This window comes from Schistosoma mansoni, chromosome 1, assembly GCF_000237925.1.
Source record: "Schistosoma mansoni strain Puerto Rico chromosome 1, complete genome".
Taxonomy (NCBI): domain Eukaryota; kingdom Metazoa; phylum Platyhelminthes; class Trematoda; order Strigeidida; family Schistosomatidae; genus Schistosoma; species Schistosoma mansoni.
Genome location: NC_031495.1, coordinates 9,557,682 through 9,580,627, shown reverse-complemented (window position 1 = coordinate 9,580,627; position 22,946 = coordinate 9,557,682). Strand labels below are relative to the sequence as shown.

At 34.3% G+C, this 22,946-nt stretch overlaps 2 protein-coding genes and 1 non-coding gene across 3 annotated transcripts in view; 1 reads left to right on the top strand and 2 right to left on the bottom strand.

Moving 5' to 3' along the window:
• Positions 1-3,166, top strand: part of Smp_162050 (hypothetical protein) — a gene marked incomplete at its 5' end in the record, with an annotated part of 61,565 nt that extends 58,399 nt beyond the window's left edge. The window contains 2 exons of the mRNA XM_018793184.1: positions 373-460; positions 1,881-3,166. Coding sequence (XP_018647722.1) covers positions 373-460; positions 1,881-2,885 — 1,093 coding nt within the window. The 3' untranslated portion in view covers positions 2,886-3,166. The remainder of the gene's footprint in view (positions 1-372; positions 461-1,880) is intronic.
• A 2,421-nt stretch (positions 3,167-5,587) lies between these two features.
• The window catches only part of Smp_162060 (hypothetical protein), a 42,736-nt gene continuing 25,377 nt past the window's right edge, over positions 5,588-22,946 (bottom strand). Inside the window, exons 9-12 of the mRNA XM_018793183.1 lie at positions 14,245-14,394; positions 12,965-13,181; positions 11,371-11,513; positions 5,588-5,898 (exon numbers count right to left, since the gene is read on the bottom strand). Of these exons, the coding sequence (XP_018647721.1) occupies positions 5,791-5,898; positions 11,371-11,513; positions 12,965-13,181; positions 14,245-14,394 (618 nt within the window). The 3' untranslated portion in view covers positions 5,588-5,790. The remainder of the gene's footprint in view (positions 5,899-11,370; positions 11,514-12,964; positions 13,182-14,244; positions 14,395-22,946) is intronic.
• On the bottom strand, positions 22,314-22,380 carry Smp_tRNA_01689_Sup_TTA.1.1. The gene has a single exon. It is a non-coding gene (tRNA).

Genomic DNA, 22,946 nt, shown 5'->3' with positions numbered 1-22,946 from the left:
GTTGTCTTATAACCTTTTCTTACATATTGTCACCTCTTCGTGTAACTCACTAAATTAATCATTATTTCACTTTGATGTATATTGTTGTGACAGGCGGTGCTACGCTCTAACCCCCCAACTGACTACCTGAGCGAGAACATAAGAGTGAGTGGGGAAGTGTACTGGTATACCGAATAAAATGCACAAATAATCGTTCATATATATACCACTCTAACCCCTAGGAAATTGATTCATTTCTTAGCCAATAAAATGCACTTGTCTTTTAAGTCACTTCTGAATGCCGTCGATTGACCTACTCAATACGCTACTCCTGATTGGCTCTCCATATCATATATTATTTGTGTTTTCTTATTTTTTCTTTTATAAACTAAGTGATGATGATGATCCAACTTATTCTAGCCGAGATTTACGAAGAAAACTAACTGAAAATAAACGTATAGGTGATAACAATCTAAACAAGGTTTGTTAATAAATTTCAATAAACATTTTACTGAATCCCTACATATAAATTAATTAATCCATGTTTAATATACACAATGATGTTGTAGCAATGTTGTAACATTTCTACTTCATAGAATTAATAGTATCAACAAAGAACTTGATATATAGGCTTCTTTAAATGTTGGTCTTAGTAATAAACTTACTAGGACTAATTCAGTTTCTCCATAAAATTGAAGACTGTGCGTAGCTTGATTAATTACCGGTCTGACGAGTTAGTAGGTATATTCATTGTTCATTATTCTATACTTCTCTCTACCGTGAATTCATTCTTTTATATAGAATTATATTATGTATACCTAATCTTGTTTATTACCACTACTAATATTATTATAGTGAACGAGAACTCAGGTAGGGATAACCAATTCATTTTTCAATGCAAAATTACAGAGTTCTTTCGTAAAATATGGAAAACCATACATTAAATACTTCATTTGAAAGTCTTCCATCAATTGCCTCAAACTCTATCGTTCCTTCATTGCTATTACTACTCTTTGTTTACATTCTCATTCTCTTCAATCCGATCTTCTCAACATTCTGCTGCCAGGTATTCCACTTCTGATTGATGTTACATACCATTTACGTAGCGTGCACTACACTCTCCCCCCCTTTGAACGGTCGCTCTTGAGATTGTTCTACTCACTGTGCCATTTTCTTTGTCACGATCTGTGCCACGCTTCCCGTCAAAATATCGAGTCCACTGGCTCGTTGGCCTTCGTAACGATGTCGACCTGCCGAACCATCTAAATCCGGTGTCTGCCCAGCACCCGGGACGTCTAACGCCTGCGCTCCAGTGACCCTCTGAGTCATCCATATCCGATGTTCACCCAGCAGCCTCACGTCCCACTATTACTATTACTACTTCATCATTAACTTTGTTAATTTCATTTTTGGATACACATGTCAGGTATTCTACATTGCTTTATGTCTAACCAACAAAAAATGTGAAAAATTGAAAATTTTAACGAATTATGATTACTATATTGTGCACCTTTTAGATACAGTTTGTTCAGTAGGGGAAATCACAGTAATGATTGTAGTTGACCATAATTTCATAGTGTTACTTAACTAAAACAAATACTTGTTATCTGTTTTGTTCTCTTTATTGATTATGTTTATACATCTCTAGGAAGAAACTTGTTCTTTGAAGTCTGTATACTTTCTTGTAAAGTTCTTCGTAGTTTCTTTATTTTTGTTTGTAATTGTCCTATTTATTTGACAACGAATAAACCTGTTCTACTTAAAATAGTATCAAGGTTAACGGCGGGATTTTTAAAAAAATATTACTTTTCATCAAAGTTGTTCAGTGTTTTATCAGTAATACTTAAAATGATGAATAAAGGTACTTTTCATAATCCACAGTACATTATTTACTCTTTTAGGTATTCAAACATTATATTGATCTTCAGCATACTATTCAATCTGTTCAACAAATTATACAAGATCCTGAACATAACAATAAGGTTGAGCATAATGTTAATCGCCAGTCTGATATGACGAATTCTAGTAAGGATGTTTCTGTTCCTAATCTAGCTTGTTTTGCAACGAACACTCAACAGTGTGAAGATGATAAACTTCCTAATTCACCAACAACATCTGATGATGTGTTAACTTTAAGTTCAGATTCCGATGAAAACGAGGAAACGAATCCTGTTAATAATTCAGGTTCTGTAAGCTCATCAGTGTCAGGTTCTGATGAATTCACTCCTACTATCGATGTATCACAAGGATCTTCTGTAAAAAATGTTAGACGAAATGAAAAAATCAAAGATGATATCGATGCTTCAAACACTTCTTTGTCTGTCCCCGTAACGTGCTCTTCAACGACGTTACCGACAACAACGATTGATCTACTCGATGATGACAATTCGTCGACAGATTGTTCTACTTCAACACCTCGAGAAAAAAGACCAAGGCTGAATTACTCTTGTCATTCAACTGATCCTTCTATCACGTATAATAATCAATTTCCTTTCTCCACACCACTACTTCAAGAGACTAGACAATCTAGCCAAGTTTTAACAGTGGCCACACGATATGGTCCATATGGATGCGATACATTCAGTCAAATGGCCAGTGCACATGTTGTACACCGTTTTCCTGTAACTACTACTACACTAATTACAAATAAACTACACGAAGAATCCAGTCAACATTTTGTTAATAATTCATATAAATGTTCATCAATGGTACATGTAAATTCTTGCTCATCCACTTTTAAACCTTTAACAACACCGTGTAATAATAATTCTTCAAGTAGTTCACATCCTACAACTACTCAATTTTATCTGGCTAATTCATATTCTTTAAATAATACCAACAATGTTACAACATCATGTAAAAATTCGCCTCGAGTTTATGATCACGAAACCATTGAAATTGATTGAAAAAATTGTGTAAATTCCCTGTCCTCCTATTTCATTTCGTACTTACAAATGTATTTATAATTGAGTTTTTTTTCCTTTGTGTCTATTAATATTTATTAACGGAAATGCAGAATGGCGCGTTTACCTCGAGACATTTTTCTCCTCAGAAGTATGGTGTTTTTCTTCAAATCGCTTTATCGGTAAACACAATTTTGTTTTTCTTTTATATTTTAAACATAGATTATTACTTTTCCTAATTATTAGAAAATGTTTTATCTGCAAAGTAAAACCATTATTATCAATCCTAACTAGTTTCTAAACATGAAGTAGAAAGTGGGTTCACTGTTAAATTGCTTAATTTTAAAGTAGTGTTCTTAAACGTAAAGAAAGTAAGTTTTGGATACAACGATTCTCGTCCATCGTGCCCAGTTACAAAACAACATTGTATGATGCTTTTATTGAGTCGCTAAATGGCAAAAATTTAGTTCAAACATTTGTCATGGTGCACTGTAAGGTCCAAATAAGTTTAGGCATATCTGGTTTTTGTGGTCAGTTCTAAACAAGGTAGAATTTGATACATGTTTCCACAGTTCACATCAACGTAGAGAATCGACAAGAGTAAGTGCAAGAACGTCAGAGGGCTAACATCAAGTTTAGACAAAAAAGAAACTCAAGGAATATAGATCAAAGGAACAGATGATATCTAGGGTTGGAATGACAGTTAAATATTTAAATAAGTATGGAGAATGAAAACAGCTACGCGACTGCGATCTTTTATTGAATGCCATTCAAGATCCTTTATCATAAATTAAGTTTAGCTCAGGAGACAAATCCGTGTCTGTCGTGATACAACTGAGACTAAACAGCCTGTGACATGTACTGATGTTAATTTATCAAACCAGACCTGTTTCTGTCTACGATGATGCTAACTAATATATTTTTATACAACTGGTTTATTATTGGCTATAAACGTAGTCTATCTATAATTTATGATTCAATGATGTATACTTGACGATATTCAAAACACTTCACATTCTCTTCTTTCGTCCAGTCTGGTTGATAAATGTGTGACCTGTTGAATTAATTGACTACTAAAAACAATCGATACCAACTCAACTCGTGTTTGGCTTCTAGATTTCTTAAATGGAAATAAATTTAACTATATTCCGATATTTAGCATGGGAATTTATGTGGAATTAGCGGAACAGTAACCTACTAGGACTTTTCAGCGTACTGACCTATAAAACCATTAAACTTTCGAAAACAGTTCCCTCCTAGTATGGAACTTCCATTAAACTGATTGAGGTCGGAAACGTTAACAGGATGTGCTAACTCGAATGTGCCAACACGAATGGCGGCCTGTTTAAACACCTGGGCTACCTGTTCCTGTCATCCAGATATTTCAACAAGTTATCTAATTTCGTTTGTTTTAATACATCATTATGTCTATCAATCGCACAACCTATTCAGGTGCGTTTCTGAAAAGTGTAAGACCTTTCGCTGTAAAGCTTGCAGAAGGCTTAATCAGAGATATCGTGTCTGCTGGCAATATGCAGCGAGAAGAATGTACATTATTCAGATGTCGATTGACTGGGCTGCTAAGTTCTAACTGGCGATTACCCAATATTTATCGTCAGGAAGGACGAAGAAGTAAGAAACGGAAACTTGTTGAAGTACTTTGTGCTGAGAATTCTATATTGTACCAAAAATATAATATTGAATAAAGCTAATAATAATAATAACTCAGAGTGGTCTAAAGGTTAAGTGCTCGCAGCGGAGAATGAGGGTCATGTGCTTAACCTCCGTTGAGGTCGTATATATGCACTGCTAAGGAGTCTCATACTAAGAACAGACAGTTGTCAAATGCTCCCTGGTTTTCATTGATTATTTAAGTAAGGTCAATATGTGATGTGATTCACAGGAAAGATAAATGATTCGATTATATTCTAAAAATACTTTACACATAATAAACATGATTATTATGTTTTAAGCCTACAGTATCTGGTCAGCTAACTTATCTAAACCCTGCTTATCAAGTTACAAACTTACTGCTAAAGTATCAAATTCGTTCAAAAACAATCATTCTTCGACAAATTAACTCTATAGACTTTATGAATCTAACTAGAGCTATGAAATGTAACTAGTCTTAGTTATAATGATATGATGTTAGTTATTGCAGAACTTCATTCAGACACAATTTAACGTCGTATTTTCAAGTGGATATTATATCAAGTGGTTACACATCATTTTGTTCACTGATTGCTCTGTAAAACTTTCAGTGTTAACATTTCAGTTGGAGGCCCAGGATTCCTCTACTTATTATTTAACAACCGCTTATTAGTTCAATTGGTCATTTGTTATTTGTAAAATTACATAGTAACGTATGATTGATACTAAACGACGCAATTTCTTTCATGTCTCCCTACAAATAACCTTCAAGTCTTTCTATAGGTCCCTTATCTGACCTACAATGTTCTCTGATGTACGTGTAGGTTAAATGAAATCACATCAATCTATGAAGTTGCTAACATCTATAGGTCCAGGTTTTCTTATTGTGGTCCGCGTATTACTCTTAATCTAGAGTTGGAGAAATCGAGAGGTTATGGAGCAAAATCAGTCAAAGTAGTGTAGGTGCATTAATTCTTTCTGCTCTATATCTTCACATGGTAACGACTAACTAAGTGATCCCTCTAAAATCATCTAGTCAGAAAGTAAGCATGTTTATTATGCACAAACTTTTTATCTTTTGGTCTGAAATTTAAAGAAAAAAACCATGGAAATAAAAATATTTTTCCGATTTTCAATACAAGTTATACACGTATAAAAAATGACAAAATAATGTTAGGATAGTCACAATAGACAATTATAAAAAGTGTAAGATACTATTATGTGTAATATATATCTGATAAATAATGTTGATAACTCTTTAACGAAAGAGATACTTCTCTAATGTACTTATGGGATATTCAGTTGTCATTGATAGGATATACGCTACGATGTAGCTGAACACAGTTGTTGAGGCTGTTAAACGAACCTGAAAATAAATGGATATTATTATTACTATTAATCTTATTATTATTTTTCATAGTTGAAAGCGCGAGTCAATTGAAGCTAGACAACCATGGTCTAGCTTCAATTAATCTCACGCTTTCAACTGTGAAAAATACTAAATCTCCACAAAAACCCCTTCTGATAATTTATTATTGTTTACATAATATGTATGATACCTTCGATGATGTTGTGTTCCATGAAGTGGGTAGTTTGATTATTGATAAGATTTACTTTATCAAAGAAGTAGTATTCATAATGGATTGATTCAGGCCAGAGTATAATTTTCTTCCCACTTCAAAACAATCAAAATGTTTACTGTAAGAGGGCAAGTAATAAGCACAGCTAAACCTTCAGGACTTCTCTACGTGAAGTTATTGTTTGTCCACGGATATTTAAAAATATAAAAACTAGCCGATTTACAATTTTGTTATATTAGTCTAAATACTTGAACTACTATATCCTTGTCCGAATATTCGTCCAGATTAGAAAGAATAGTTTGACAAAAATCGGGCGCCGAGTATAGAGAAGTCATTATATGTGAAAATTATATTTGAAATAATTTCAGCGATTGAAATTTAAATAATTCCAACGTTTCGTCCAGCTAACTTGTATGGACTTCGTCAGGATAATAATCAAAATAGTGTCTTTTTAACAATCATATCAAAATCTATACTACGTTAAACCAATTATATTTGGATGTTGTAAAAATGATAATATGAGTCAGTTAAATGACACTCATGTGACAAGTTCACGATGTGAAATAAAAGACTGAATGAATTGTGTGTGTATGTATGTGTAAGAATAAGTTACTAATGAATGATATTCGGTGTTAATATGTTTTTATATGAAGTTTATTTCACTTGAATCGTTATTTGACTGAAATCAATATAAGTTATAAATTCACTTGGTATTGTTTGTTTGAATCTTCCCATTGATGTTTAGGACTGCAATTAATCAGGCTCTTATTGGCATGTGTGCATACTGTACGTATTGCTTCGATGTAGTCTTAATTCATAAGCATTATAAGCAAAGATGGATAGTGGCTAGCTGAGTGGATAATGCGATGGCGTTTGAAGCGAAAAGCACTGGATTCGAATCCAGAGTGAACATCAACTTTGAGATGCAGATACATCCAGCTTACGAGTCCCAAATAGGACGAAACACGCGTTCTGGACTCCACTGCTTGTCACATGGTTCTCATTTAACTGACTCATATTATCCTGTTTACAACATCTAAATATAATTGGTTTAACGTAGTACAGATATGATATGATTGTTAAAAAAACACTATTTTGATTTTGATTATTACATTGAAGAAGTCCATACAAGTTAGCTGGACGAAACGTTGGGATTATTTATATTTCAATCGCTGAGATTATTTCAAATATACTGTATCCTTGCATTTCTTTAGATGCTTCTTTTATCGTGATGCATAAATTGTTATTATGTTTTCTACCTTTCTTAAGTTACTGTTAGCTTATTACTGACCTACCATTCATTTCTTTTTCCCCTAAAGCCTGGTAATTTATACATTTTATTTTCTGCTGCTGTGATGTCAGGCATTTCGCCTCCATCATCACATGAGTTTTAAGTTATGGACTAAAATGTAAAATAGAAGTCATCTGCTAGCTGTGTCATTTTTCTGCTCTGTCTATAGGGCAATCGAACATGGGGAACTGATTCCTGATAAGTAGATGTGAAGATTGTCTCAACTTCGCCACATTGTTGGTCTCGATAGTCAAGGGATATCATTGGTCAAAACTTGGATCACTAGGCTATAAACGAAATAGTAAATTCTGAGGTATAGAAACAATACAGGAATCTTATTGGGGAATCTTATCAAGTGATATCGACTAACGTAATCTCTCACTGATTACAATGATATACACATGTTTTAAATACAAATATATTATTTGTAAGTTAAATTTATGCAGAATGTTTACTTTCGAGCTATTTGTGAAGACAAGTGCTAGGATAATAGGTTCAAGTGTATATCAGTAGCTAATCTTAGTTAAATAACCAGTAAAAGCAGGGAGTACTGGATAGTTGCTTCGTTCTAATACGGGGCTTCTCTACAGTACACTTCCACGACGGCATTGTAGGTCGTACCCAGTACCTCTAGGGCTTCATGGGGAGCAATAAACCTTTAGACCACTGAGTCAGTATCTAATAGTTTACATTCCTAACACGAATCAATCTGCAATACTACACGATCATTTTCTTGTGTCATTAGTTTTAATTAGTTGGTTAATTAAAGTCAGTTCATAATGTGAACTATTAAACTCAACAATCTTCACAAACAGTATGTTATATACAGCCTATAAGGACTCTTCTGATACAAGGTGTGCACATAAATAATTTAGTAAATCAACAAAAGATGAGTTATATTCTTTGCTAACTAAATTATTAACTCTTTCATATCTCCGTATTATGAAACAATGGTAACACCAGTGAAAATGCCATTTACCTGCACCAAACATCAGTCATACTCCGGTACAGATACAAATGTGAAATGTTAATCATGCCAAATTTGTGGTGATCGACTACTTTCTCAACCTAATGTCACTAATTCTACTACTGACCAAGATTATTAATAAGTTCTCTGATTGATGTTTGTTTGACAAACTGACCTTCATATAACACATTATGCAAAAATATATTTCATAGTACCTGTCAATAACTTTCAAGATTTAAGCTATTTTAGCGGATCAATTCTATTACTAATAAACTTCAAGATTCCAGTTGTCAGTCTGTCCAACTATTTGTCAGACCAGTTTATTTTGATATCGCATATTCTTTTAAGATAACGTTACTTTTCTTTAACAGATATTTGTTATTGAATGGTCTAGTGTTTGAATACAAGCAATTATTTGATTATCAGAACTAAATAAACGTCCCCAGCAGCCAAAATCCATTAACTTATTGTGAATAACCTACATTTCATCAGAAACGTTTAAACAAATTGGATAGTGGCTAGCAGTGGGATCTAGGATTCATGTTTGGTTCTGCTTGTGACTAATTAGCTGGTTGTCTCTGTATCCCAATACTGACGTCCACACCGTGAATTAAACGAAATATCTTTCCCTTCAAACATCTTAAAGATTATTCATTTAGCCGAAGGAACTGCGTTCGAGTTCCTTTGTTAACATGAACATCTGGGTTGCAGAGAAATCCAACTAAGGGGTCCCATATAGGATGAAACGTCAATCCTCAATTGCACTATCAGCCACCAACAAATTTAGCTTGAAACTGCTTGTGACTTAATTGGACTATCGAGGCAGTTTGTTCAAGATGCACATACATCGAAAGGGGCTTATCAATTTCAGCCCTTAACGTGAGTTACAGGAATATCCAAACCCTTATACATGACTTTCAAAATTTTTTTTTCTTTAGACTCACCCACTACACAATCACTTCATCTGATGACTAACTTTGTTATCATCATCAAAACGTTAAAATGATTTCACTTCAAAGTGTCTACCTAGTCATACTTTTTGAGTTTGGACAATTTACTTAAAAACATGTTTCAACACCAACATATTTTAGAGTAACTTTGCTAGTGTTTCTCTTATTTTCTAACAGTCTTTACGTTTAAAAATTGGAAATACTACACCATAGAATTTTTAGAGTGCGATCTCGTAGAAATTGATGCTAAATGGATAAATATCATTCAACTATAAAGAGTTTCAGCGCGGATTTCATAGTTAACAAATAATCTATACTGTTTTGCGATAAAAATTTGTTAATAATACAGGTTATTCATAGTAAATCGAACAAATAGAACTGAAAAAGATTAAGTGCTAATATAGCTTTTATGTACGTCAGTTATTATTTTCTAAAAATCTTTAACACTTTTAAACAGCCAGCAGATAGAAAAAAAAGTAGGTCAACGCTTAAAATACACGAATTTTAGCCTTATGAATTTTATATTCGAATGGTCAATCCAAATTTTTCACAAGGGAGTTTTGTGGAGATTTTACTAATTTTATATAATTAAGATCATGAGTCAATTGAATCCAGACCACCATGGAAAATCTGGAAGCACTGGACGGCCGTTTCGTCCTATTGTGGGACTCCTCAGCAGTGCGCATCCACGATCCCGCCTCGCGGGATTCGAACCCAAGACCTACCAGTCTCGCGCCAGAGCACTTAACCGATAGACTACTGAGCCGGCATCCAATGGTTTTAATGTCTAACCTCAACCAATCCACGAAACTGCGCGACCAACTTCCACTGTACTGAGGTAGATACCTGTCTCTCCACTGGCCACGACTTCTCACTAGTGAGCGGGATAGTGGATGCGCACTGCTGAGAAGTCCCACAATAGGACGAAACAGCCGTCCAGTGCTTCCAGGTTTTCTCTGGTGGTCTAGCTTCAATTGACTCATGATCTTAACTATACCGAATTTTTCCGTTAGTGTGATATTTTAACGAAGAATAAATGAATAGTAGTTACTAGGACTTATACATGGACTGTTATTATACATACATTGTTGTCGTATAAATATTCAGTAACTAGATTATATATGTTTACATTTCTATTATTATAGACTTTCATTTTACCTCTTGACTAATATTATACGATTTACTATTTTTAAGTTACATCCAATCTATTGGTTACAGTCTCTCGCACACTCACAGTCGCTTTCGGCTAAATATTTTATAATTGCTATTTTCTATTCTATGGTATCATGCGGTCTGGTTCACTTGTATATAAGCTGCGTATTCCTGAAATACATGATTTATACAGCGGAAGCTGATATTGTGTTCTGGATTCAACAGGCAGGGTTAGGTGGGATGAACCAATAAGGACTCAGAGTTGACTGTAGACTATTGATGGTTGTTAACGAGTCATTGGTTTGGTACAGAGTCAAGGTCGTATAAGTCGGTGATCTTGTTACGTGATATTTGACAGGGCTACTTATATCGACAGATATTAGTATGTAACACCAATCGGAAGTAAAATAAAGTTGGCAGCAGAAGGCTGTGAATGTCTACTTTACATAACAGAGACGGAATTAAAAAGGAATTGTGAATCAGAAAAATCATACAGAATGTGAAAAACAAATGACGGAAGTTTGAAAATAAAATATTTAATGTCTGGTTCTTATATTCTACCAAGAGATCCTATGATTGTGTATTAAAGTACATTTTGTTGTCCTCATTTGTCTTCTCGTTCATTACCCTGCTTCTACTACGGACGATGTTTCCCTATAGATTACATTCTAAGTTAAGACAAAGTTCTCTTTTCACATATGTTGAAATCGACTCGAATCAATAAAATGACCTACTGGATTTAGCACATCCATAATTATTATGGCTTCTCATTTCTCAGCAAATGTACTTAATTAACAAATATTCCATTCAGTTACACCTGAGATGATATTAACATAACACATTTTATTAAAAGATAAGCAGTAAGATATTAAAAATTCCATTTAACTACTTAACTTACAACTTCCAGTTGATCTATGATAAATGGAGTTTGTGCGCCATTTATGAATATAGTAACAATAATAGGGTGTATTAAGTAAGCACTATAAGTGAGACGAGCTGGCACACGAAATCCAGACCATGCAAATGTATTGTAAATAGGCTCTGACAAAAAAGTAATCGGTAAAATCAATAAATTTGCATTTGACTGATATTTAAGTTGCAAAATATCTGTCATTCAGATATGATTATGAAATTCTTATCTTCCAACATGGTATTCAAAAGTTATGTTTGATAATTCTATCTTTAATGCGGTGGATGGTTAATTATTTGTAAGTAAACGGAAGTCTAGCCATCTTTTGGTTTCACTCAATATATGCAACATTTAAGCTTAACTGTTTTTATCGGTTTGACGAACCATAAGAAATGACTTGCCCCCAAATGCCCTGGTACGGTTGAGAGTAGGGAGCGTTCGCTCTCCCTCTCCAAATGCTTTCATATGGCCACGAGTATATAGCCTCTGCTAGGGAAGTCCTACTCACTGCCTTCTCGTGGCGGGGTTGTTGTTTACGAAAGTGAGAGAACGGAAAGCGAATGTCCGGGTTGGTGGACACGGGAAGTCCACCTAAGGGAGTTGGAAAACTCTGATTACAAACCAATGGTGCACATGGGCTCCAGTATCCTGAAGGAACAAATGGCATATGAACCAATTATTGGTCACCGGCTACCATGGGACTGCACCTCCTCACGATGCTCCACTGCCTTGTGGATCAGACCTTTAGGTCAAAGGCTCAGGATGTGGCCCCTTAAGAAAACCACCTGCTTCGGTTTGGGAACTCGTGCAGTATCATAGCCCTCACACAAATCAAATGAGATCTGTGCGGCGCATATATATCTGATGCCTCCTTGTACCAATATTTACGTGTTTAAATAAATAATAATAAAGAAATGATTTGGGATTTTCATCATTTTAGTAATCAAAGTTGTGTAATAGATCTGGGAAAATGGACAGACTATCACTAAATGTGTTCATTTCAACTTTAAGCCCTATTATACTTCATGCCAACATAGCCTCATGCACAGATGGTGGGATGAACATGTTTACTGTTCTTTCCGTTAGCTTTTACATTGTTGTAGATTTCTAATTAAGGTGTTATTACGTAGCTGGAAATTTCCTTAAAAACGAAAAGATTGATTGTAATGGATTTTGTTTTGTTGATTGGTATTCAGATCTTTGATACTGTGTTATACACGTTTACTGTGTGCTAGTTCAACCAGCTTCTTGAATGGGAAAGTAAGAAAGTTTATTAGTTAGTTAAATCACATTATATGCACGAACTCAATCATTAATAAAGATATGCACCGCTCAGAAACCTAAACCGGGATTTCAATCAATAGCGCATATCTGTCTTCATTGGATAATTAAGCTAACTCTTGGTCGTTAGTGTCCATTCGTCAGCATTTCTCGCTTATCATTTGACCTCGAATGGATTTATCTTACTGACCCGGCCTGTCAGGCTCCAAACACCTAAGTTTCAATTTAAGCACTGATAATTCGAATGTTTATTGCTAATAAGTAGTAAATCGTAGATATTAAAATTAAACAAACTACTTACTTCCCCATCCTATTGCACATAAGTAAACCGAAATGCCAATACCTAAAGTAAACGACACACGATGGAATGCTAAATAAGCGGCTGCTGTTTTACGACTCATTTCAGTCAATAATCCACTCAATACACCATAAGAAATAAATATTGGTAAAACGAAAAGAAATGCAGCGACTAGGTAACCAATTGATACAATGAAAAATTGATTTCTCCGTGTATTTCTCTTTAATGATACAACAGAAAAAAATATGAAATAGAAAGAAACGGTCAAGGGCATAAATACTGATCATGTGATTTTATGTTCAGAACTGTTCTGAATGCAATACTTAGATCGGTGGTAAAGTGTTCAAACACTTCTACTTAGCTGATGAAGTCAACAATTTTAGTTCAGCTGAGATTGAATAAGACAGCTGATCAGTTAAATAAATCCAGGAAGTTTACTGATTAATAATTCTATCTTATGGATATATTTCATCATTGATTAACATCAGTTGAAGAGACTTGGAAAGCTTAAGAAGACTGATTAGTTGTTTCTTTACAAAATAACACTTAACTATCTTTTTATCCACTTATCTATTAACATAGCCCAATTAAATAAACAGGAACTCTAACAAAACTTCAAGGACTTTGTTAGAAATCAAGTTGCTCCATCATATCATTCACTTTGATCTTTGTAGAGTGATATTTTGATTGTAAAATTTGTGGGGATTAGAATAATTTGTTATTGATTCTGGTCACGGATTGATATCATGTGCTGGACCATTAAAAACAGGAAACCGCCGGACAATTGATCCATTTCAAAAGAATACTTATCATCAACACGCACCAGCTATGTTGTCAGATAACGACCTCAAAATATGTAGGTATCGCATTTGGTTGCATTATCTAGGAGCTATTTAGTTGCAATTCAGTGGTCCACATACCAAACTTCAGTTAGTTCACGATACTATCCGATCTCAGTCATGAAGAATTGACGAGTTCCAGATATGACGAACTACTTAAGTTATAGTTTCTCAGCAAATTGTTTGGAATTCAACCTAAAGATATTTATCTTTAACCATACAGTTGTTGTAAATCATCAAATTATCTCTAAAACTAACAGTTTAAAGATATTGTGCTCGTTCTAAAACCCAAAGATCTCAATTTCGATCTCTTATGTGGATCGCAGATGCAAAATGTTTAGAAGCTGTGGTTTAAGACCAAATAACTGACCCATGATTCCTAATTTTTAGGGGGGGGAGAATTATTTTCATAAATAATAATTGCTAACTTAAATAATAACTTACCATTTCAAGTCTAGGATACTCATATAATAACCAACCAGTTAACATTCCAATCATATATGCTCCACAACGTGTATATGGTCTCACATAGATTTCATCTTTAGCTATACTGTTTATAATCAGGTGATTTAATTGAAAATAAATGTAAAATGACTAATTAATGTGAATGGAATTTCAAATCATTATCATTTAAAATTCTAAACGGTTGAGGAAATAATCAAAGTGGCATTATAAGTATAGAGGTTTTGTGGAGACCGTCAAATTTTTATAATCTACATCAGGGACTGATCTTAAATTTCCACTGAAAAATCAGTAGGCTCTTGAAAGCCGTTTCATTCCATTATGGAACTTTCGATTGGTGCGCATTTAGGACCATAACCAGGACCTTCAGTCTGGTGTGTAAACGCTTAACCTCCAAACAAATAGGCCTTAATCCAATGACTTATATTTCTAATTTAAATTGACTCACAGTATTGCTTGACTGTTTTCATTACCTGCAGTGGATAACTATCTCGAACCCATCATCTGTCTCATGCTTCCTATTTCTCAATAGTTATCTTACGAAGACCAATTCGTCATATATATTCTAAGATAATATTAGTGTTATATCCCGAAGAGAATTATGAATGGTAACTTTTGAGGACTATTTATGGACCAATGTAATATGTATATTTCCTACTGTATAATTGTTAAGTAACTCAACTATTCATATTCGTGTTCCTCTTATCATAAGCTTTATTTTGACCCATAGACTATTACTATACAATTTGCCGTTCTTGAGTTATCCTCATTCTATTAGTTACTGTTTCCCCTATTGACAGACACATTTGGCCGAATCTTGTACAGATGTTATTTTTTACTTTATGGTACGATGCGGTCTATTTGTTTGGTATATAAACGTAGTATGTTTGAAAATAATGATTAATATTGCAGAGGCTGTTATTGGTGTTCTGGACTTAACTGGGTGGTCTAGGCAGAAAGCAGGACCGACAAGTACTCTAGACTGCTCGTACGGGTTCTGTGTGTTACTGGTCCGATCAATAAATCACTGCTCTCCAATTAGCGGAATCATCACGTCATATATAAACAGGGCCTCAGACGCACGTTATAACAATTAACTTAATGCAAAATTTGAGTGTGACAAGTCAATATTTAAATCTGTTGTTTCCCGAAATCGTCACTATTATAACTGAAAAATTTGGGTCCGTCAACACTGTTGTAACTGGGTTCCCAACCGTTATATTTGGGGAGTCGTTTCTTTTATGTACGTATTGACCCTGTTGAGTCCCCAGTCTTACTGTTCTTACTTGACAATCGGGAAACATTGTATTCCTTCGATTCTACTGCTTGTATTGGGAAAGGAGAACCATTACAACCCCCACGACGCAAAGTGAGAACATGAATGACTGGTGCAATGAAGTTTTATTAACTCCTGAAAATCGCATCATCCCCCAACAACTATTTATGTACCGAATTTCACGTACACTACATAGTATCACATGAGGGAGGAGAATACGTATAATTACTGTAAAGTCAATAAACATAGTTCATCTGAACTAATTCAGGGGATAAAATTGTCACAGTGAACGAAAGTTCACACATGTCATAAAGAACAGAAATTTCACTGAATTGATACAAGAAAATAGTAGTTTCAAATGTCACACTGAACGTAGTTTGAACCCTGGCCAAAATTCATTAAGATTTGATACAAAAATTTTGACCTAAATGATGTTATTTAATTATCCCGTCATCTCAGGTTCATGTTTGAAAAATAAGTCACCAACTGTGTTATTGATTTAATGAGGTTTACTTACCTAGCACTAGTTCATAGACTCAACTTTAGTCACATTTTTACATGATGCAGCTCATTATAATCAATAAGTGAGTGCTCAGAATGAAAGATATAAGATAAGATTCAAATCTGCTGCTCATTAGTTGAATGTATTATATCCACCAGGGAAATAAGAAACTGATATTGCAAAATTAGTTTTCATCATCGGAAATGTGACTAGTCTTGAACACTTTCACGTGTAAAACAATCTTTCAACTAAACAGTGCACAGCCTATTGTGTTGATAGTTTAATGTAGACATAAATTCACTAATGAATGTAAGGCGCTTATTTTTTACTCTCACACTTTAAAAAAATGTCAGTTTTCAAAGCTAAATAGTTTGAGTTCTTTGTCCAGTGCATATATCAACGTTCAATGATACTAAAACCATTTGGTGAGTTATGAATACAACTTAATTTGTTCTGGATTCTAAATTCAGTTTTCCACATTTGATATTGCATACTATGAAGAGTAATGACTTGACAGTATTTGTAAAAAATTTTAATGTATTGATGGAGGAATCTATCGATTTTGTCTACGGAATTAGTGTCTATTCATCAGTTGTAATCGACTCATAATTTAACTTTTTCTGTTACTTATAAGTAGTTACTAAATAGTAGACTGAGTTCCTTGTATTTTCTTCACTGTATCAGTATTTACAGCTATCTAGTGTAAAAACGCTTGAGAATTCTTCTGATAGTGATATTCGTAATAATTTGTGTTTGACTGAGATATTTGTCTAGGTAGCGAGTGTTGTTGATGAAACTGGAGGTAATAATTAGTGTTTTGTACCATAAACTTTCTTCAATATATGGATGTGTTTGATATGCCTACCTGTAACACGGAAATAGCTAAACAGTGTTGAGCTATCTTCTGTACTCCTGTCGTATTGATGTTGTATCCCGAAGAGAATTGTGAATGGTAACTTTTGAGGACTATTTATGGACCAATGTAATATGTATATTTCCTACTGTATAATTGTTAAGTAACTCAACTATTCATATTCGTGTTCCTCTTATCATAAGCTTTATTTTGACCCATAGACTATTACTATACAATTTGCCGTTCTTGAGTTATCCTCATTCTATTAGTTACTGTTTCCCCTATTGACAGACACATTTGGCCGAATCTTGTACAGATGTTATTTTTTACTTTATGGTACGATGCGGTCTGTTTGTTTGGTATATAAACGCAGTATGTTTGAAAATAATGATTAATATTGCAGAGGCTGTTATTGGTGTTCTGGACTTAACTGGGTGGTCTAGGCAGAAAGCAGGACCGACAAGTACTCTAGACTGCTCGTACGGGTTCTGTGTGTTACTGGTCCGATCAATAAATCACTGCTCTCTAATTGGGCGCTCGTATATTAAATAGGGTACGCACGCAATCAATCGATATAAAAATTGACTAGTTTAATAGTACAGACAATTGTCGATTTATTCACACCGAAACACTTTATTTCACTATGAAGCTATTTATCGTAGCAGACTTATTGCAGACTAACAGTCTTCTTGTTTCTTGATATCATGACCACCTTTGATTCTCTGGAAATGACTTCTCTGGGATTGTCTGTTAGTGTGACTGAGACGTTCGACATCTTTATGATGAAGTAGGTAATAGTTGTGCGGATCTGCTACTTAGAAAAACACTTCTGAACCTTGAATATGTGGATGATATTGTCTTACTGTGGGGCTTACGACTGCCTAGGTCACCTTCGGCGCGTTCGTGATGCTAGTCTGACTGTAATGTTTCGGGATTACTACACGTCAATGTAAGCAGCTTTTCCATATGCTTGTGAAACCTGACCTCTCCGAGTTGAGGATATCAGGTGACTCTGTGTTCGATCATAGTTGTCTCCGAAGAATTGGTGACAGTGGCAACACCATGTTAGCAATTCTGTGTTCGACAATGTGCATTCGGGAACATTGATGATAATTCAATTGGTGCAACCATCTTGAAACACTGTCTTCGGTGGGTTGGACAAGTGTGGCGAACACTGTTCCGATGAATTCCACATGGTTCATTATTTGACGAGACTGGAAGTGGTTGGTAAAAGCAGAGGGTTAGTGAGTTTATGACACAATACTGTGACAATAATCTATTGGTCTGTTTTGACTCCCTTTTGGAGAAGTAGGTGTTATGCAGCTCAGCGGCTTACTTCATTATCAGACATGTCTCAGAATACAAGCCAGTGGCAGTGTTTCTGTAATTTTCTTTTACATTATTCATAAAATTGAGAGGGTCTTGTTTAACTGTGAGAATTCTTCGGGTTATATTTATCCTAATAGAATTGTTTTTCCTATAATTTACAACTCTTGTCCACTTATTTTTATGGATTTATTTCCTTTTTTTAATCATACTCATCTTTCTTTTTCTATCACTTCACGACCTTATTTCCTTACTGTGTGTTGAATATTTATTTTGATGTTCCTTTGGACTAATATTCATGTTCCTAATTAATTAAGGAATCCTCAACTATGAAAATACTAAAGTATCCACAAAAACCCCTTCTGATCAATAAAAACTTACTCCATGATTTCAAATGAATGAATATAGGCAGTAAAATATGTGATTAATGAAGATAATAGAATAAATGAAATGGCGAATAGAATTCCAGTTATTCGTTTCCTGTAGAAAAAAGAAAATCTATTTAAGTTTGTATTTTGTGATTAATTTACTATACGAATTCTTTGTTGATAATTTCAATCATTCCATAAGAATTTGGTAAGACTATGCTTTATAGGCAACCTTTGAATGATCCTTACGTGGTCTTGAGAATATCTACGTACTTACTAGAATAATAAATTAATGTGAGGACTTAAAATTGGAATATACAGTTGAACGTTAGGTTTAGGAATTAGGATTCTCATCATTTCAACTGTAATCCTAAAATGATATGGATGAACGAATTTCACATCGAAATCCAAGACTCCTTATTCTTAAATCTGATTGGTTCGTTCATAAGTTATGATCTTGCCGAACATTTAAATAATATTTGTTTTAAACTAAAATGTTGACATTCACTTAGTAATGTTTGTTTGAATCTTCCCATTGATGTTTTTGGACTGCAACTGGTCAGTCTCTAATTGGCATATGTGCATATTATGCGTATTGCCTCGAAATAGCCTAAATTCACAAGCACGGTAAGCAAAGATGGATAGTGGCTAGCAGTAGAATCCAGTATGACGCGCGTTTCCTCCTATTTGGGACTCGTTAGCTGGATGTACCTGCATCCCAGAGTTGATGTTCAGTCTGGGACCCGAACCCAGTACCTTTCGCTTCAAATGCTGACAGTTAAAATTATTAGTTGTATGATAAAATGTTTAGGGTATTGTTTAATATTCATTTATAATTATCAATTCACTAGCTAATTTAGTGCTTTCTCATTGAAAACTACGTGTCGTTTAGCCCATATTTCCTATTGATTCAGTAAATAAATTATACAAATTAGATAATAGCCTTCTTTTTAAATAAGTTCTTTTCAAAAAATCTATGATTTTCAATATCAGTGATTTACTTATGTCAAGCTAAACTACATTGAGTATGTTGCTAGCAAACGTTCTGTATTAGTTTGTATTGGTTGATAACTAAAACTGTAGTTTAGAGTTATTCGTAATTAAGTGTTTTGTTTTATTTTCGTGTCAATCTTCGGTAATTTCAGGATACACTTTATTCACTTTGATGTAGTATATATTATAAGCGTTTAGGCAGATGAATCATTGATGTTTGTTCAAGTAGCTAAGATTATTGAACAAATAATGAAAGATGGGCAGATTGTGCAAATGTCTTTAGTGTGGTTGTGTCTCTGGTTTAGGTAGTCTTTTTTGGATAACATCATTAACGTCTAATTTATATAGAAGTGAGAAATCTTTTATTCCATAATTGTCAAATTGATAGATTTTGATGGTATTGCTTATCCTCGTTGCTTTAGTCATCTTCGTTTATTTTCGAATTCCCGTTGAAATTTTTGTTCGTGTGACATTAGACCGAGTGATCAATTAACATTTTCCATACCAATTGGTAAATCAGAACTATGCTTACATTGTCTGCTCGTTAAACAGTAACTAGAATGCTAATTTATGTATACATTGGGAGTGTACAACGTCTATTTTGTCCAATGAAGTACTTCTATCAGCTTGTACATTTTATTTTGTGAATGACCTTAAATTTGTGTTCATCTGTTGTTACGCCCTCTATCTACATGAATTGTAGTGGAGCTGTTGTATATCATGTTTCTGACGGGAACGTTTGGTCACAAATGACTAACAATACTATACGATTTGTCTTTGAATACCATGTCTATCAATATCATTAACATAAAGTCTGTTTTACTCAGGAATCCCGCATCAGAAGAACAGAGAGTTTGATGCAATACAATCATTAGGTTGTGACAAACAAGTTTATATATATATGACTATTTTGGTTTATTATTTACTCACAAGTGACATTATCTATTCTCTAAAGTATTTTCGGTCATTCAGTCAGTCAGGGGTTCCACCCTGTGTAATCTATTTAGCTTGGATTTGAAGATTGGTTCTTTAAGTTAATCATACGTTTTGCCACCTCAGTTTATTTAGTATTTTGTTAATCAATAGTATTGTCATAACAATATTTTGAGGTTCAGATAAAAAATTCTATTTCTAGAAACACGCATTTTATAATGTTCCGATTATGAAGCTATCTAATTAGCATATTATCTCTTGAATATTCTTTGTCACTGATATGGTAAAGTTTGATATTGAACTAAATTGGTGTTCGGTTCCCATTACAGACCAATCTAACTAAAAAGCCCCTTAAAAGTTGAAAGTATTAGGCAGCGTTTTCATCATAACTTGATATTACTTATCAGTATCTAGCCACCTCAACGTCTTTAGATAATAATAAAATAATCCCATAATTAGATGGCAAGTCAAATTTGAATAGTCGACATTACCATTTGCAGTCAGTTGAGAATAATCAATGTCAACGCTGTAACCTTTCATACTTAACATTCCTAAACGTTATTTGACAAGGATTTTTTTAAAACTTCTTGATTTCATCTTGAATGTATGAATTGGTAACTATTACCTGTCAAGATATATGAATCTCTCAAGGGAATAGACGTTTCTTTGTGAAATGTCGAAAGCAATACAAGATGTTGGACAACACTATGGTCTTGGAAAATAGGATTTATTAAATGTGCATATAAATAAAAACCATCTATGAAGTCACTTGTTTCAGTATTCTCAAGATAATATTATCTACTGTAAAAATATTTGTTTGTAAACGATCTTCCGAAAAAATTACTTCGAAATCCTGACGACGTCAAATTTTGATTATATCAGCATAATGAAGAATAAGAAGTTATAATTGTAATGTATTACAAAATCTAAACCGACAAAAATGTGCGCAGGTTAATTTCTCTATATCTGACTACACTAAATAATCTTCCGTTAACTGAGTATTTACGCTGCCCGAATCTCCTAGCAGTATTATGAGTTTACTCGAGATTATTCAAAAGCCAGAATACCAGTTGTAGAGGTAATATGGCGTTAACAATTGATAAAAATTCGCAAGCATGCAGAAAACAAGCACACAGGGAAGCGAGTGTGAGGAAGTGTAGAGAGCTAAGAGAAACGGACCAGAGGAGATATATTAGCCAACTCGATTTAATCATGAGTGAATCAATATTTATAGTCGAACAAAAATAAGTTACAGATACGTAAAAAGTAAGATGAGCACTTAGCACACACACGGTCATACAAAAACAGTCAGGATTAATAAGCGAATAAGTGACAGAGTAAAAATATAACTTGAGAAGAATGAATAAATTGGTCTGTTCATAGGCTAGAATAACCTATGTAGGCTTGATATAGTACCAGCCCCTAAAGATGAATATTTCATATTCTACCAAATATATCAGTGTTTTCATGCATTTATCAAATGCAATTAGCTTTTAAATCTCTTGACTTCCTCATTTGCCGAAAATACATAGATCATTTAATATCTTATCACATGATTTACTATTTTGTCTTACAGACAAGGATCCAAGTTTCAAATAAAATTAGGAAGTTAAGGTTTTTTATTCATTACTAGACGTTAATAAGATTTAAATCCAGTTATTGTTACTCACTATTCTGGAGATTTAACATAAATTACTGGGTAAGCAAAGATGGATAGTGGCTAGCAGTGGAATCCAGGACGTGCGTTTCGTCCTATTTGGGACTCTTCAGCCGGATGTACCTGCATCCCAGAGTTGATGTTCAGTCTGGGACTCGAACCCAGTACCTTTCGCTTTAAACGCCATCGCGTTATCCACTCGGCCACTGAGTCCTGTTAGCCACTTGTTTGTGCGATGGGGTGAAGTTTAAATTCATTTAGTATTGTTTGTTTGAATCTTCCCATCGATGTGTTCAGCCCTTTTTAAAGACGGTGGAGACGTTTTGGTTAAGGAACTGACTGCGTTGTTGACAAAGGTCCGGAAGTTAGAGAGTGTTCCAGCATCATGAAATGAGTCAATAGTTGTTCCTATCTTTAAAAAGAGTTCACGTCGTCTCTGTAACAACTATTGGGGTATAAGTCTACCTCCGATTTCGTCCAAACTATTGGCTTCCGTCATAGTTCATAGATTGTCCGAAACCCGAGAAACTTTGACTCGCCAGCAGCAGGCTGGTTTTCGTTCTGGTCAAGGATGATTAATCACCGTCTGTCAAATGTTAGAACATTGTTATACTTATTACACGCCAACATTAGTAATGTTTTTCGATAGTACGGCTGCCTTGGATTCGTCGGACAGGACTTTCCCAGGATTGTCCATTGAGGAAGGGTGTGCCTGAGATGTTTATTTACATCTTGAAAGCCCTATATACAAACACCTCATACAGAGTGAGAGCATA